The sequence below is a fragment of the Neopelma chrysocephalum genome, unplaced genomic scaffold, assembly GCF_003984885.1.
Source record: "Neopelma chrysocephalum unplaced genomic scaffold, ASM398488v2 Primary Assembly neopelma1_61b, whole genome shotgun sequence".
In the NCBI taxonomy this organism is placed as follows: domain Eukaryota; kingdom Metazoa; phylum Chordata; class Aves; order Passeriformes; family Pipridae; genus Neopelma; species Neopelma chrysocephalum.
The window spans coordinates 1,406,809-1,425,392 of NW_020897717.1; the positions used below are offsets into that span (position 1 = coordinate 1,406,809).

Genomic DNA, 18,584 nt, shown 5'->3' on the forward strand with positions numbered 1-18,584 from the left:
CTTCTACACAAATGCCAACCTATATCAGTTCTTTGGTTTGCATCATTTGCTCTCACTTTAGAGAACTGCAATTTTTCAAAAAAAGTTGAAATTACTGTTGAATAACCCACAACACTAGCTACTTTGTCAACACAGTCTAGAACGCGGGTGGCTCTGTTTGAGGAAAAGCTCTTACAGGCTCAGGCAGTTTCCAGGAAAGCAAGGATCTCCATTAGGAAAGGATCTCCAGTAGGTCTTGCATTATAGCCCCAAGACATTGTTGAAATATTTTTTATGGGATGATGGTTTGTAATCAGTGCCCTGCTGCATATCATGTTGGTTTTGGTGAGGTGTGTGGGCATATACATAAGGCTTGCTGAATATTGTTGGAGCAGTTGCTATGGGGGTTAACTCAGGTGCTGTAGAGTGGAATGTAGAGTGAATAGCCTTTTCAAAATAAACATCTTCCTCTTTCAGAAAAGAATTAGTTGTTTTGCTTCAAAGGAGACCCAAGGTTGAACTGAAAAGCGTAGTTTGAACATCTGTAGCTAAACGTCCAGCAGCAAAATAAGGAACAGAGAAATTTTCCCCCCAGTACATTGCCTTAACTTTTAGTTTCATTTTCTTGATATTATACGATAGTACAGCCATGAAAGAATTTTTCTGCAATTTAAAATTGCAAAATCCAAGATCACCCATATGACTAAGGAAGGAAGTTTAATCTGGTTTTAGATTAAAGTGAAAATATTTCTCCATGGATTAATGGTAAAGTTACAAGACAAAATTAAATTATCATGGTATATTTTGTTCTTTTCTTGCATGAATTTCTAATTTGTACAAGTTGCATAAACTTGCAGATAACAAACGAAATTGTCCGTCAGATGATGGAAATGAGAGGAATGTACAGCTTGGATAAACCTGGAGACTTCACTACAATTGTAGATGTACAAATAATAGCAGCAATGATACATCCTGGAGGAGGCCGTAATGATATTCCCCAGCGTTTAAAAAGACAGTTTTCTGTGTTCAATTGTACATTGCCATCCAACGCATCCATTGACAAAATATTTGGTACTTCTTTCTTCTGTTTTAGTATAATTTATTTTTTCAATAATTGATTTAAAATGTATGAAAGTATACTCTCTTTCTCACTTTCATTGTGCAAATTCAGAGTACTTCCAATGAAAAATCTGAAGTTGTATTACAGCAAAAATAGTCCTATGGAAGAGAAATTAACCCTTTTAAATGCTTGCTTTTCTAATTTTGGACAAACAAATGTTAAGAAAGTAATGACATTTCCTGGAAGACTATGAGCACTGTTATTACTCTGTAGGTTACCATTCTACCTCTGCACTGTCTGAAATGCACTCTGTTGCTAAATTTCTCAATTTTGTTAGCTCTGTCAATATGGTATATTGTGAAAAGCCAGCACGTACTGCCCGTTGTTACAATGCCAGTTCAGAAAAGCCATAGGCAGCAAAGAAAAATCATTTAGCCTGTAATATAAAATTATGTTTTACCAATTAGTGTTTTAAATAAGTACTAATATGTCTTGCTCACAACCTACCTTATTATATCCTACAACCTGAGATTAATTTATATTGCATTTTATATTTTCAGGTGTTATTGCCTGTGGATATTTTCATTCCTGTAGAGAATTCCAGCCTGAAGTATGTGGTCTGGTGGAAAAATTGGTCTCAACAGGCAGAATATTGTGGCAGCGGACAAAGGTATAAATTACAGGAAAAGTTTTATCACAATCAGTCTGAACAGAGTGCCTATTGGTGTAATTTAAGTGACTATTCTCTAAGAACATATCTATAACAAAAACACACAAACAAAAACAAAACCCAAACAAACAAATAAAAGGGAGAAAGATGTCTTGGAGATGAAACCTGGAAAATATCAGATTTCTATATACAACACATGAATGGAAATATCAGTCCATTTGTTCCTATAATCAATGTTACCCAAATTTTAATCAGTATAGCTAAGGAACACAGAGCGAAATTCTTTATAAATTATAATTTTTAACTTATAAAGCCAGAGCAACATATGAAACAATTGCATCTTATAAGAGTTGGTGTTCTACATTTAGTGCGAGATTCTGCTTTCAAACAAATTAGATGCTTTTGGTGACTTCTTGCAGAGTTTTCCCACATTATTATGTGTGAAGATTAGTTGGTTTTTTATTTTTATGTTTTATATGTGTTATTAATTATAAATTTATAATTTATATTATTCTTGATTCCATCTAAATGTTATTGATTTTTATTATTGACAATATTTTTCTTTAGATAAAGATGCTGCCTACACCATCTAAATTCCACTATATCTTCAACCTTCGAGACCTTTCTAGAATTTGGCAAGGAATGTTAACTATAAAGGCAGAAGAATGCAACAACAGCACTGTCCTTTTAAGGCTTTTTAAACATGAATGTACCAGAGTAATTGCTGACAGGTATAATAAGTATAGCATTTTATATTTAGTAGATTTAGCCATTTACTTCATATATGCTCATATATCCGTATAACTTCTGAATATGATAAACCTTATTAGGTCAGTGTGAAAAATTTTGTCTTATTTTACATGAAGTCTGCACTGGGGTATTATCCCAATAAATATCATGCTATATTTTGATAGATTAACCAAGTAATTGGGTGGACAACATCCAAATATGCGCATATTATATGTTATAACCTACTTTTTTTTTTGTGCTTTAGCTACACTCAGCAAGTTACACTGTAAAAAAGAAAATTGTACAGTGTCCTAAATTTATACGCAAAGAATAAAATAAAATTGCTTTGATCTCCTCACAGAAAAAAAAACCCAAACAAACCAGGATTGCATGCCTGTGGCTAAAAACTGTCCCATCTCCTCTAAATCTCTGTCAAAATATTCATAAAACAGATACAGCTATGAACTGTATGTGTTAGAGAGCAGTATTATTTTTCTATTTATAGTGTCTAATTTTCTTGTGCAATTCTAAGTAGCACTATAGCTGTCACTAAAAACTTGATATATACCTACTACTACTGTGAATTATTATAATTAATATAATTTTTTTTATTCTGATGTCCTGAGGAAGGACCTTCATAATTTTTATTAAATTAATGTTTTACAATTAAAGCATTAAAATTAAATTTTACTCTCAAAAATATGTATTCTTATTTTCTTACCCTTCATTTATTTTATAAAGCTATCACAAAATGAAAGAACTGAGAAATATTTTGCCACGGACACAAGAGGACATATTATAGTGCTTTTGCTTTTAATTAGACCTAAAGATTTTGAATTGGAAAGTAATTAGGAGTTACCTGCCATGACCAGAATTTTTTCAATATTCAGCATAGCTGCAAAAGATTAAAATGGAATTTCTCTACTTTAAGATGCTGACCACATGAATACATTCTATTGTCGATGATTTAGCATGGTAGCAGGCAAGATGAATACATAACAATTGCGTTATATTCAAGCAGAGTCAGACTTAATCATATTATTCTAGTAACTTTTCAACATAATGGCAAGAGCAGAGGTATAAAAGCGTTATAAGCAGTTTCATCTCTGGTTTTGAAATATAAGAGGGACAAAGGGAAGTCCTCCTAAGTATATGTTGTTATGTGGACCTTAGCATGTACTCAGTGGAAACAGAAAAAAACCAATATATATGAAACTTAGTGTTGAATTGCACACTGCCAAAACCTGTGGATGAAACAACTGTCCTCCATTTCATGTAAATGTTACAAACAATTCCAAACAAAACATAGACCATTGTCAAAAAGTTTTGTTTACCATCTCTACCTGTATCTTCTAGAATCCCTCATTTTCTTGCATGAGAGTTCTGAATCACTGACAAAGGCCATGTCACTTTTCCCCAGAAAGTACATTAACAAACTTGAGTTAAGAGCTGGGGAAGATTTCTATTATGACCAGTTTCAAAATCCCAAGAAGAACTCTAATCCTGCTCACTACCTCCTCTCTCCTAAGATATATATGCTAAGTTCAGAAAATGTATGCGGGAAATCTAGAAGGAAATCTTATTCATCAGTTTTCAAGAACACAAAAATTGAGACCAGACTTTTCTGCTGACTTTAATAGTTATTATTATTGTAACCAGAGAAAGCCTACTTAGTGTAAATCCACCTCAAAGTCTTAAGAGTGCTGATATTTCTAACTACCTGAACTATCATGTATTATACAAACTTTCACATTGGGTGAAATATATATATACACATATACATGCATATACATATGCATTTATATGTACCACAGAGTGCTGTTGATATAAAAAGGGCAAAAATGTTTAATTTTAATTTAAAGTTAGGATCAGACCCACTGATGCACTATACAGTGTATTATTTTCTGATTTCAAGTTAGGAGTAATATCACTGACATTTACTGAAACAGTCTTTTATTTCTTTTATTTGTTGTGGGGACTTTAAACATGCATGGAAGATATGAATTTGCACAGATAAGTTATACACTAGAAAGAGGGTGAGAGAGAGTGTAGTCATGCAGTCCCTTCCTGCACACAGCTTTTAGGTTTCGTAGTGGTTAGTATTATAATGTCATCATGAAACCCCTCTAACAAGAATGAAACTTATATTGTATATCTAGGCTGTCTCTGCACTACAGTTCTTCAGTTCTTATTTGAAAACCCAGAGCGCTGAGCTTTTTCATGTTTATTCTGTTTTCCTCTCAGTTGTATCACTGAAAAGAAAAAGAAGTCAATAAATGAAAGTTGGGTTTTTTTGTACTTTGACATTCACAGTTGGAATTCACTTTTTCTGGGGTCTATGTGGTTCTTGCCTTTTATGTTTGTCAGTAACTACCAAGTAGAATTCTTGATTGCTTCTCAGATAATCACAGCAACAGACTACTTTGACAGAGTAATCAAAGGTCTGATCTGTATTAAAATCAGATTGAATCTATCAAGGGAAGCAAATAAAGTTGTTTAAACTATGACATGTAGTCACTAGTATCTGTTTGCAGACTTTGTTTTATTACTCCCTCCAACCCCAACGTATATTCCCCTCTATTATTTATGGGTTTTGGTGTAAGGGAGGTTGAGAATGGAGTCAGGTTGTACCGACATAACGTTATCTTCCTTTAACTATTCCTTGTCTCATTGCAGTTTCATAGGCAATGCTATAATAACATAATTTATGCTATTCTACTGCAGGTTAAGATGTTAAGGGTCACTTAGCAATGGTTTTTTGGGAGAGAATTCACCCTTTTTCATTCTGTCTCATCTGAAAAATTAAATGGTCTGTCATTGCCTAGTTCCAGGTGAAAGTTGGAAGTCAAATTATTTTTGTTTTATGTTTTATGTGACTGACATACTTTAGAGTATGGAAGCATTTGATTTCTGTGAATGTTACCTAATCCATTTCTGCGACTATTGTCTATTATATATTGTCTAATATGTATTTTTTTTTGAAATGTTGTGTTGGTTTTCTTTAGTATTTAATTACCTGTTTTCTCCCTACATAACTTGAAATATTTTTTTTTGAAAGTTGTAATAATTTATGATTTTTAGATTTAATACTCCTGAAGATACAGTCTGGTTTGATACAACTATTGCTAAAACAATGGAGGAATATGTGGATGCAGATTTAACCAAAGTTCTTGAAGCTGAACCGTATTTTGTAGACTTTTTACGGGATGAGCCTGAAGCTACTGGTGAGGAACCAGAAGATGCTGAGCTTCAAGCACCAAAGGTTTATGAGGAGGTATTTCATTTTACACATAAAATACTGGGCACTGAAGTTTTCCTTTAATTTATGTTATGTTGCTGAACCCATATAATACAGAAATTTTTATTGAATACCTACCACATTTTTTGTGAAAATATATCTAGATTTTTCTGGTTAGTATGCAATAAATTATTTTAGTGATGTTAGAGTTAGTAATGCCATATAAGTGTGGTTTATTCATTCCTATTCTCTGTGCTTCTTTTTTTTTCCACCATTAGCAAAAAATTTCTGCTTAAACACAATTACAATCTTTACAGTGAATTAGCAAGATAATATCATTACAGTGGCCAATGTATAAACTGAAGTTTGTGTAAAAATAGTACAGTTATAAATTGTGAAGGACCATACTAGTGTTGTTACTGATTTTGTTTGTTTGTTTGTTTTCAGGTTCCAAGCTTTGAATTTCTTTGTGAAAAATTGCGGGCGTATCAGGGACAATACAATGAAAATATTAGAGGATCATTTCTTGACTTGGTGTTTTTCAAGGATGCAATGACACATCTTGTAAAGGTTTTGTATTGTTACTTTTTTATTAGTTTAAATATCGCAACAGTGTTCCTGATATAAGCAAGCTATGCTTAGAGGGCACATTCTGGAAAGCTACTCTTATCCCCAAACCTACTTGCCATTTTTGCCTAGTCATTTTCAAGAACTGGAAAAGAGCTACAATCATTTTACCTGTTTACATGTTTTATAATAAATTCCTTCTTTAATATATTTGTTTAACCTTCCACTTATTCAGAGGTATGAAGATTTTCCTTGATAGGAAAGGTGAGCTCATAAAGTCTTTCATTTATATTTTGTATATGGAATGATTTTTAATAATTTAGAATTCAGAGAACACTTCAAAGGTATCTATACATGACAGGTGACCAAAACAACATGAGTTAGAATCTGACTGGGTGGGAGGCATGAAAAGAAATATAAATCAAGGCTTCAGTAGAATCAGTGTGTACGGTCGAATTTAGGGTAGAGTATGGTTCTCAATTTACAATCATTTGTACCCCTCTGCAGAAAGGAATATATAAGAAAGAAATTCATCTGAAGTCAGAATCTAATTCATGGGGGGAAATAAAGACAAAGTATGAGATTTGTTTAAGGCACTGTGTCTCAGGTTTAAGAAGTTGTGTTAGTTATCTCAGGAATTACTTTGGATGATCTGTTTACTGAAAGACACCTAAAAACTGCTCTTAAAAAAAACCAGATGAAGGTGTTTTGTTCTTTTCTAGCTGACCTCAAAGGAAGTAAATGAGTGTTTGTTTTGCATTTTAACAGAAGTAAATGATTTTCTTTTTAAATATAGTTCATGTGATGCTAGGTGAATTTCAGAAGACCTTGGAAGTCTCTGTGCAGTTAGTGACAATTGTGCTAAAGTGACAATAAATTTAGTCACCCTCATAATTCATATTGAGACTTCCTTAATATAGTTATCTGGATAGGCTTAGAGGAAACTGTGCATTAAGCCAAAATTTCTCAGAAGGAAAAAATTATTATAGTTCAAAGGCTCGATGTAGATGCCAATCTTTTGCATTTCATGCATAATTTACATGAGGACCAAAGCATAATTAAGAATCTGAAAAGTAATAGTGCACTAACATATAATAAAACTGAAGAAGATATGATGTATATAGAGGACATGTGTGAAAAAGCAGTAAGATAGTAAATTTGTAATCCAGCTTTTGTATCAGAGAGACTTGGTAAGAAAACTATCACAAAGGAAATGTTGCAGGTAGATAAAATAGAAGGTAATACTAAAGGATAGTTTAACTCTGTCCAAGTCTTTCAGATTCCTAAAATTAGGAATGTATTATGTTTGTTCTTCTAGCTAAAGTTTTTTGTTGATATTTCTAAACACATTCAGGATGATGCCTTTAACATAAAATGGAGTTCTAAATGTATTTATGTATTTAAATCCTATGTGTAACTGATCATAACCATCCTATATTCTTATATGCATCTTCTTCATTAGTTACACAAAATTCCTAAAGAATTTACAAATATTCTTTTGAGAGGAAAAATTTTCTGCAAGTATCCTTTTAATAATCTTTACATTGTAATATGGGAAATTAAGTGTAAAGCATAATAGATTTTTAATTCTGCTAGTTAATATTTAAATTTAAAATTATTAGTGATATTTTCTTTCATTATTTCCTATATAGATTTCCCGGATTATCCGAACAGCATATGGAAATGCTTTACTTGTTGGAGTTGGTGGTTCTGGAAAACAAAGTCTTGCAAAGTTGGCCTCCTTCATTGCTGGCTATAAAATATTTCAGATCACTTTAACCAGGTAGGAAATGCAAGAAATATATAAATCACAGTTATGGTATTGTGGGGGGGCTTAGGGGGGTTTTGGTGTTTTGGTTTTTTATTCCCAATAAATTCTTGTCTGATGTGTATACAACATTGGATTTAGTCTGACTTGAAAAGGGTGGACGTGTTAGCTGTTCCTGTGCCAAAATATGTATTTTTACAGAAGATGTTTGCATTATCATTTATAAAATGCTATATTCCAAAAAATAGCAGTATTATGAGTTGTTTTTAATTAAGAGGTAATATTCCTTATTGCTCCTAGATCCTATAATGTAACCAATCTGGCAGATGATCTAAAATTGTTGTATAGAACAGCTGGACTAGATGGACAAGGCATCACTTTTATTTTCACTGATAATGAAATAAAAGAGGAGTCATTTTTGGAATATGTGAATAATCTGCTGTCTTCAGGCGAGGTAAGTGTCTTAACTTGACAGGCAATGTACTTTGGAAGCAGGAAACTGTAAAATTTGTTCTCACTAGCTTACTTATTTTGGTAATAAGCTGCAGAGTCAAGAATGATTAAAATATTTCAACTTCTAAAATAGGGAGTAATCTGGGTATATATTTCCTTTATCTCTATTTCAATGTAAGCCAGGACAATATAAAAGTACATGATGATTCAGTGGCCAGTCAAGATCTATACTCTTCCAGAGTTAGACTTCCTAGTTTTTAATTGAGTTACATAAGTCCAAATCAAGGAAGAATTTGGTTTTTAGTCTAAATTGTGTATGTGTAGAGAGAGATATACACATATAAACAGAAAAATATTTATAAATTCTATAATAATTACATCCATGCAATTAAATTTTTTATCAATTTTTATTTTATTAAAAGATTTCTAATTTATTTCCTCGGGATGAATTGGATGAAATCACCCAAGCATTAATAGCCGTGATGAAAAAAGAGATGCCTCGGCATCCTCCTACCTTTGATAATCTCTATGAATATTTTTTAACTCGAGCAAAGAGGAATTTGCATGTTGTCCTCTGCTTTTCTCCAGTAAGTTTTTTCTTTGTATTTCTTTTCCTTACTTCCATTATTAAACTGTCCTATATGGTGTGAGAAGATTAGTCAAGTTTTATATTTTTAAGGAAGTTTTAAGATGCATAATAAGATTACCGAAGTCCAGTTGTAATTGCTGAGATAATAAAAAAAATAGTAAAGTTGTCAGAACTTAACATCAAAATAGTTAATTAAATAATTCCTTACACGTTAAAGTATTATTATTTTATTTCCCTGCAATATTCTTTCTTAATACACATCAATGAATGTATCTTTTTGAAATCCTTGCTTGTTACTTGAAAACAATATTTTGTTGGAAACTAAAAAAAAGTATTTGACATTTTAAAATATTAAAACATATACATTTGTCATGAACTTCTTTCTTCAAATTTCATAAAATATTGAATGTTGAAAATGTAGCAAAATACCATTAGAAAAGAAAAAAAAATTCAGCGTGTTTTAAGCAGAAAATTGTCAAAAAAATATACTACTTAGTTGTTTGTACAAATTAAACAGTTTGATTGACCTTAGATTAAGAATCATATTATAGATTAACAGTGATACTCTCTTCAGGTTGGTGAGAAGTTCCGTGCACGTTCTTTGAAATTTCCTGGTCTGATATCAGGGTGCACCATGGATTGGTTCAGCCGATGGCCCAAGGAAGCTCTTGTAGCTGTATCCAGTTATTTTCTTTCAGAATTTAATATAGTCTGCTCTCCATCAGTTAGAACAGAAATAGTGGAAACCATGGGTGTCTTTCATGATATAGTTTCAGAAAGCTGCGAGAATTATTTCCAAAGGTAATATTTTCTACAAATGCAATAATTAATCCCAAAAATGTTGCTCATGAGAGTATTTTTGAACTCATTGTGTTATATGTATCTGTAAGTGTATTTTAAGACTAATTAAAAATTTATCTGTTGTATCATTATATCCTAAGGACATGAAAAAGAATTATTATGTTGCAAAGTCTTTATCTTCATTCCCACTATTCAACAATCTTTAATATTGCTTATGTGGATAAAAACAATGTAATTGGTAGTAAGGATTTGCATTATGAAGAAGTTTTTGAATGAACTGAGACTTGATTTATATAATTTCCTCTTTCATTGGAATTAATCATATGTACATATCAAAAATATGTGCGAAGTTGATGTTGCCAATATTCTTTGGTTTAGGTATCGGAGAAGAGCTTATGTAACACCTAAATCTTATCTCTCTTTTGTCAATGGCTACAAAGAAGTTTATACTGAAAAGTTAGAGAGTATTAGTGAACAAGCTGAACGCATGCAAACTGGTAAGCGTATATTTCCATGTATGATCTCAAATAATCTATTTTTTCAATATTTTCACATTATGTAAATTTTCCTCTATGGGTCTCTTGCCAGTTCCTGAAATCAGGACTTATTATCAGTCCTCTTTGAGATAGGGTAAAAGTCTGAGAACCTTGAAGATTTCAGATGGTGGGGTTCATTCTGTTTTTTTTTTTATTCTTTCTACAGTTTTTCTATTTCCAAAAATAACGCAGAAGTAGTAATGTAAGTAGCTTCAGCACTGTCAATAAAATGTCATGTAGTTTTTAGTAGCCTCTGACGTGTCATCACAAGTTTCCTATGTGGTCTTCAAAGCAAAATGATCGTGTGCATGTGAACATGTACATGTATATGTTCTACTGCAGCACCTCTATATCACTGATGCTTAGAAAACCATGTCTCAGCTTATAGGCAATACTCATGCCAGCTAGAAAATATTCTAATTAGCTTCACTTGCACAGATAAAATGTATTACAAAAGAACAAAAACACTGGTCATCGCTGACTACAAATGTGCTCCACTGTTAACTGAATCCTAAGGAACGTTCTCAAAAAATTTACTGTAAATTATTTAGCTACCATCTCACACATCCATCTTTTAATCCTTAGTCTTCTTCATCTAATGTCCAAAAAGAATTAGAAGGTTAAAAAGATCAGCCTTGACAGTTGTTTCGGTTTGTTAAAATATCCTGATATGGGATTTCAATTTAACGCTATTAAGCTCAGCTGAGATAGTATCACTCTTTTCATCTCCTTGTTGAAATGTTTGTCCTGTACGTAAAGATGTCTGGGCCAATTCAAGTTTCTTGTGAAATGGGAAAATTCTAAGAAATATCTCAATCAATACTAATTTCTAGAAAAGTGTCAGGTGTGCCCTGGGCAGCTGCTGCAAATGATCCATTTATTAACAGTCCATCAGAAATAACATAGAGGGTGTAGAATACACAGTTTTGGTTATATCCACAGAGTGATAAACTGGTCCCAGCCCCTGTAACTAGGACACATATCCTATGAGGAGCAGCTGAGGGAGCTGGGGTTGTTGAGTCTGGAGAAAAGGAGACTTAAGGTGGACCTCAATTCTCTCTACAGCTACTCAAAAGGGGGCTGCAGTGAGGTGGGGTTTGGTCTCTTCTGCCATGTGTCAAGTAAAAGGATGAAAGGAAATGGCCTTAAACTGTGCCAGGAGAGATTCAGATTAGAAATTAGAAAATATTTTTTCACCGAGAGAGTGGTTAGGCATTAGAATAAGTTGCGCAGGGAGGTGATGGATTCACTGTCTTTGAAAGTCTTCAAGAGGACATGACAGTTGGGAATATGGTTTAGGGGTGATTATGGTGGTGCTGGGTTGGCAGTTGAACAAGATGATATTGAAAGTCTCTTCCAACCTTGATGATTCTGTGATTCTGAAGAATGGCGGTAGCCTAATCATGAGGCAACTGTTTCGGAATAACAAGAGATATACTGGAAGAGACTGCATGTGTGTGTGAAATGCGGTAGCTGAAAATTGGTGAGCCATCACAGAAAAACAGTGCACATCAAAAGTGTAAATGCAAGTGTGTGCTGACTCAAGCCCTTAGGGAGAGAGGGCAATAAGGGGAATTGCTTCCAGGCAACTTGTATGATTTAAAGATTCAGTGGTAAAGAAAGGGGTGAGGAGAAGTTTCAGCATGCAATGTGGAGCTCAGGAATAGCCAAAATATCTTTGCACAAGTCTATGAGCAAGAGAGAAGAGAAAAAAGAATCTATGAATGCATGGGAAAGATTGAATATATAATAATTATAGAGGGACCAAGCTCATCTCTTTCTGGATGCTCTCAGACACATGGTGTTATTCTTGGGGTGTCCTGTGCAGGGCCAGGAGTTGGACTCAATTCTATGAACTGTTAGACTGAGTGGCCTCTATGGATGGTTTCTTCAGCATATATAAGAGCTACGATGAGACTGGCCCTAAGCACATATGTGCTTTTCTACACTCTCTGTCACTCGGAGAGGGTAAAATCAATATTCAGGAGGTGGAGATCATAATCTTGCTGTGATCTTTGGGTCCACTTTTGGCTTCACTTCTTCCCACATCTTTCTGGAATGAACTGCCCATTAGAAGGCAGTCATGGGTCCTTATGTCATTTCTTCATTCAATGACAAAAATGAAGTATCATTTGGATTTTCTGATTGTCCTGTGACTTTATGACACAACATATCTTTGACATAGCCCCCTCTTTTTTTTTTTTAAGAAGTCTATATGAGCATAAACATGTTTTATTGCAGGTAATATCCCAGCTATAAAATTTTAGATACCGTTTATAGCTATAACAAACTAAAACTAAGTAGTATGGATTTCTCCTTTGGAGAATTAAGGTTGTTTATAATAATTTTGTGCCTGTGAAATAATTTATATCCATAGGACATAAATAGACACAATATAAAATATAGACATAATCATGATAATATGACTGCTTACACATACTTTCTCTCTTTTATATAAATTAAATGAGACATAAATTTAAATTTGCATAAAGTTAAATGAGAGCACAAGGTGCAAGGCATGTGAGATCTGGAGCTAGATTGTATTATCTAACTAGGAAAAAAAGATGTTTCAATTTTTCTGAATTTTGTCTTTTTCTTAATAGGTCTTTCCAAGCTAATGGAGGCCAGTGAATCTGTTGCTAAGCTCTCTAAGGAGTTGGCTGTTAAGGAGAAGGAACTGGCTGTGACATCTGCTAAGGCAGATAAAGTAAGTACTTGAGTATTAAGTAGTATCAGAATATAAAGTGGGGTAAAATGCTATTGCAGAATTTTCTCATAATTTGCACAATGCAAAAAATTTGTCTTGTTGTCTAAAATGAGGCTTCAGTCTTCTCTCTATGGTTTCAGTCCTCTCTCTGTAGCCTGTTGATACAGCATTTGCTTCTGAAAGTGGGGCGCTTTAAGACTGCCTCACCTCACTCAACCAACAGAGATTGAGTGCTTTCCTTGTTCTTCTACCATTTCTTACCCACTCATATAAGTATCATGTTCCCTTTTTTCCATGGCTTTTTTTTGTGTGTGTGTGTGCTTGGTTAACATTTGTTAAATTTGGGGTTATATGTGCACTTACAAGCAGATAAGAAGTTAACGTGATAATGGCCTTTACTTATTTCAAAATTCCTTAGAAAAACGTTCATCACACTTCAGTTTCAGATTTTGTCTTTTCCGTTAACAAGGTATCCATGTGTTCATGGGATTTGTGGTCTGGCAGAAATCTGGTTGCCAAAATTACTCTTTGGGAAGGTGTGCTAGGGAATGGATTAATGTAGACCTTCTGTTTTCTGGCAGATACCATAATGCTATGATGGTGCATATTTAATATGGAGAGCAAACTTTTGGCTGGTGATTGCTAAGGGACTGCCTCCATTCCTCAAGGCCTTTAATCTCGTAAGAGAGAAATGTATAATAGAAAGGGATGAAATTAAACTTCTCATATTTAATTTTTATTCCATAGTTATATTATGCCATATATAGTTAGCTGTAGTTAGTTAGGGTTAGCTTTATATTTTTAGTAGTTGTTATATACCTGTTTTATCTTGTGTCTGATAATCACTTGTTCCACCATTTTGATTTATGCATTTTTTGTGTTTATTATCAATTACAGGTACTGGAAGAAGTCAAAGAAAGTGCTGAAGCTGCATCTAAAGTAAAACAGGAAGTCCAGGGTGTGAAAGATAAAGCACAAAGAATCGTAGATGCAATTGATTTGGAAAAACAGGAAGCAGAGAAAAAATTGGAGGCAGCTAAACCAGCATTAGAAGCAGCAGAAGAAGCACTGAAAGTGAATAAAAGTCTTACATTGTTATTAGTATAGTACTATTTGCATCACCAATGAAAGGCTGGAGCCACCAACATACATTTGTCACTTGGTTTTGACTGCTGTCATCAGCTCTTCCCTGTTGGTGGACATGTCTCTCATGAATATTTATGGCACTCACATTTTACCTTAAACACATAGAAACTATTTTGTACTATTTTTTGCTTCCACCCTAATAATTGATCATTATGAAGGTGTAAATCTTTGTAAAAGCTACAGATGCCTTTAGAGGATCTGTTATTCTGAATTCAAGAGAATACTCCTTGTGCTAACAGAATGTTAATTTACACTTAAGTAGTTTTACCTGTCTTTTAAGACAAATAAAAGGCTGTCTCTTCACCAAAAAGCCACATTTTATTTTGAGAGAAACAGGAAACAGGATCAGAATCAGGGTTCAGAAATTTGGAGGCATTGCTGTGGTACATAATTTCATTATTCTGCCCTGAAAAATTAAACAGTAAAGAACTCTGGAATCAGAAATCAATGATGTATTATATCCTTAAGACCTTCTGTTCCAGTTACCAGAATTTATGTGACAGAAATGATTGAGTGGAAAAAGCAAAAAAAAGGAGCAATGTTTGCTCTTACATTGTCATTTAGATAATGAGATGAATGAAACTTCCAAAAATGGTTGCAAAGTTCACTTATAAAATGTGTGGGCTTATAGAATGGTTTCTGTAATGTGTCTGTAACTACTCCTTCTAGACAGGTAGTGCTATACCTGTATTTTTATACAAAAATTAATATATTATTTTTTTATTTTTTAATAATTTAATAATTTTGTAATGGTTGAACTAAGCAAAGTGTGACAGTGATTCTTCTAGGAAATTAAGTTAAAAGTGGTATCTCATACTTATAATAATTTAAAACTCAACACAAATAACCAAATCCATCTCAGAATAAATGATAATACTTAACGCTCAAAAATCTGAAATACTATTTTATCAAGGAAACTGATTTTAATTAGGTTCTATGCAATATTACAATGTACTTTTCTTCAAACACTTAGACTGATGAGTTAAGTTAATGCTGCTGCATGTAAATTTTATTTTTGAGTGATGTTTTCAGTATTGGGAAGATATTCTTGTCTAATATTCATTACAATTATTAAAGTTTCATGAACCTATGAAGTTTGTTAAACTAAGCCAAGTTTCTTGCATTTTTTGGTATGTACTTAGTACAAATCTAACTCAGAGAAAAGCATTGCAAACAAATATTAAAATCAAGATATTGAATAGGAAAACAGAATAATGGTATTGATGAAGTATTCTGTTGCATCTTTCTTCAAATAGACTATCAAGCCAGAGGATATTGCTACTGTTAGAAAACTTGCAAAACCTCCTCACCTGATTATGAGGATCATGGACTGTTGTCTGCTACTATTCCAAAAGAAACTGGATGCAGTCACCCTGGATCCAGAAAAGCCTTGCTGCAAGCCATCGTGGGCGGAATCATTAAAAGTAAGTAGAGTTTTCAAACAGTGTTTCTTAAACATCAGAAATAGCAATTTGCATATCAGAGAACTTATGCTGTTTACCGAAAACATGACAGAATTTTGTAAAAAGGCAAACATATAGTTTCAAGATGGACATAGATAGTATATAGATGAAGTTCATCTGGTACAAATAGCAGGTGAATTGCTTAGAGACTTTTGCAGTAGGAGCTTTAGAGTTTCTTTGCCCTGTTCCTAGCACATGGCCTGATAGCAAATAAAGAAATCAAACCAGTCATGCTAACCATACATGAGCTAAAGACATTCTGGAAAAGCCCTCTTTCTCTTTGAGAACTTGTATCTTCACATTTAAAGTCCTTTCTGAGCCATTCAAGCTCCTTGTTTGTTTGAAAGATTAATTAAACGACTAAGAGATAGTAGCTTTTCCCATTCTGTGTTTCAATATTCCTGGCCCAAATTCCTTGGTTAGCCAGCCATCTTTTCCTCCCAGACTTTGACCTTCTCTCAGGATACACCTTGATTTCCATGGCTTCTCTTGCCATTCTTTAAATTCTGTTCTCTATGTCTCTTAGTGTATTAATATGCCAATATTATTACCTTGATATTTTTTCATGCAAATGATGAAAAATTATGTATATTGGATACAAATAGTGCTCTTGCTTTTTATTTATGCTTTTACAGTAACTAAGAAATCATCAAAATCTTTTGTTTTCCACTGACATAATAAAATGGGTTAAGCAGTTTTTCCATGAATTGTCTTTAAAATGCTTAAACACTTGTTAGAAAAAGTTAAATCCAATGATTTCACTTTTCAGAATTTAAATAGCATTTCCAAATGCATAAGTTTTTTGCATTCTTCAGGTAAGTTGCAATTATATCTCTGAGGCTTTATTTTGGTTCTTTTTTTTTAATTACATGGTGTTTCTTAAATGCTTTCAAAATGTCAACACAGGAATATGGAAGATGGAAAGTATATCAATAACTTTCCAACCTAGTTACTGGAGTGTACCTCCTTAAAACTCCAAAATAATCAAAGACGTGTGGGAGGATTTACAACTGACTAACACAGTTGTAATATTTACTATGTGAATTATCTTTGTTTGCAGAAGAATTTTGGGAACACTTTTTAAAATAGTCATCTGTAAACAAGATTTTGAATGTAAAATGTTTAAATAACTCATAAATATGTTGGGTTTTGCAGCTTATGAGTGGCCCATTCTTGAGCAATCTACAGAACTTTGCTAGGGATACAATCAATGATGAGACAGTAGAATTAGTCCAACCTTACTTTGAAATGGAAGACTACACACTGATGAATGCTAAAAAGGTGTGTGGCAATGTGGCAGGACTCCTCTCTTGGACACAAGCCATGGTGGTATTTTATGGTGTTAACAGAGAAGTCTTACCTCTTAAGGTAATACAACATCTCTTGCTTTGTGTTTGCTTACCATGTAATTTAGTTTAGTTTAGTTTAATAGGATTCTACAAATATAGATATAGATAATTTTATTCAGACATAATAGCCTGTGATGTTAGTGGCTAAAGATGATAAGAACAGAAAAAAACTGTATTCTCCTCTTGATTCTAGGCAGAACGCAGAACAAAAAATTAGCCTAGATTGAATTTATGTGCTCTGGTTTACTGTGTATAGGAAAGGTGTTTACAGTCTCTGTTTTTATAATGTTATAATTACTTTATAATTGTTTTCAAAAGGTTGTACCAGGATCTTCATTCCTTCTCTAAAGAGTCCTGCAAACAGAGCTTTGCAGCTATTTTACCTTCTTTGCTTTCACACAGTAACTTAAATGCAGTGGAGGACTGATATCTTGCCCAAACATTGGCTTTCTGAAGAGATTCAGAGCTCACATCAATAAAGGAGCTATGTTGCAATAGTAGGAAGCAAATCAAGTAAAACATTTTTAAGAATAAATTTTACTTTGTTGTGGGTGTTCTTTTTCATGTTTATGAAACTCAAAGGCAGTGATTTTTGGTTCTAAAGAAAGATTATTCCCTAAATGTAGCACACTTTAAAAAAAAAAAAAGAGCAAAGCATAAGTTGATTCCAAATTTTTTGCACATTTTTGTCTCTGGTAGAAGTGTTATTTACAGAAGCAACAATAATACAGATGAATGATTCAAAAATTATTTCATCAATTTCCTGCATTTACTGTAAATATGACTTTAGGAGCAATGGGAAGATTCACTGTTTTAGGACTATTATTTTCTAGTGGTTCAAAGCAATATTGTTACATGATAAAGGACCAATCTCCTATTGTGATTGCTGGTCACTACAGAATGTACAAATAAAAAAGAAAATAAAACATATAGTCAAGCAAGAAGACTGAGTGATTGTTCCTCTAGTCTAATCAATATATACAGATCAGAAACTTTGCCTTCTTAACCAGCTTCTTGAAATGTAAATTTTTCTAAAGAATGTTGACAACATACAGTAGGAACTCTATTGCTATTTAACAAAAAATCTTATCTGCAGTCCATATGTGATATAGTTTTCAGATTAAATGTTTTTGATATTTATATAAAAGTTACTTTGACGTATTATTGTCTCATTATTACCAGCTAAGCAGGCTTAAATAGTTCATTGATTTATATTCAAATCTTATATGATCGTTGTTTTAATATTTCTTCTCTTTGCAGGCTAATCTGGCAAAACAGGAAGGCCGCCTGAAAGTAGCTAATGCAGAAAAAGATAAGGCTCAGGCAGAATTAGATGAAAAGCAAGCTGAACTGGATAAAGTGCAAGCAAAGTTTGATGCAGCAATGAAGGAGAAAATGGTGAGATAAAAGTATTTTAGTCCTATGAAAAATACTTACATACAATACTGGCAGGATTTGCTGCAAACACATATTCACCAGCTACCTTGAATAGCATGGTATAGATGAGATTCAGGTATAAAAGTAAGAGA

General features: G+C 33.2%; 1 protein-coding gene across 3 annotated transcripts in view; it reads left to right on the forward strand.

Moving 5' to 3' along the window:
* DNAH8 (dynein axonemal heavy chain 8) overlaps nt 1–18,584 on the forward strand; it is a 134,197-nt gene that overhangs the window by 79,523 nt on the left and 36,090 nt on the right. For all 3 annotated transcript variants that reach the window (XM_027682007.1, XM_027682009.1, XM_027682008.1), the window contains 15 exons: nt 837–1,050; nt 1,600–1,709; nt 2,277–2,440; nt 5,520–5,712; nt 6,124–6,246; nt 7,896–8,026; nt 8,312–8,465; nt 8,887–9,051; nt 9,628–9,854; nt 10,233–10,351; nt 12,994–13,097; nt 13,995–14,171; nt 15,500–15,667; nt 16,862–17,074; nt 18,316–18,453. In XM_027682007.1, coding sequence (XP_027537808.1) covers nt 837–1,050; nt 1,600–1,709; nt 2,277–2,440; nt 5,520–5,712; nt 6,124–6,246; nt 7,896–8,026; nt 8,312–8,465; nt 8,887–9,051; nt 9,628–9,854; nt 10,233–10,351; nt 12,994–13,097; nt 13,995–14,171; nt 15,500–15,667; nt 16,862–17,074; nt 18,316–18,453 — 2,400 coding nt within the window. The remainder of the gene's footprint in view (nt 1–836; nt 1,051–1,599; nt 1,710–2,276; nt 2,441–5,519; nt 5,713–6,123; nt 6,247–7,895; nt 8,027–8,311; nt 8,466–8,886; nt 9,052–9,627; nt 9,855–10,232; nt 10,352–12,993; nt 13,098–13,994; nt 14,172–15,499; nt 15,668–16,861; nt 17,075–18,315; nt 18,454–18,584) is intronic.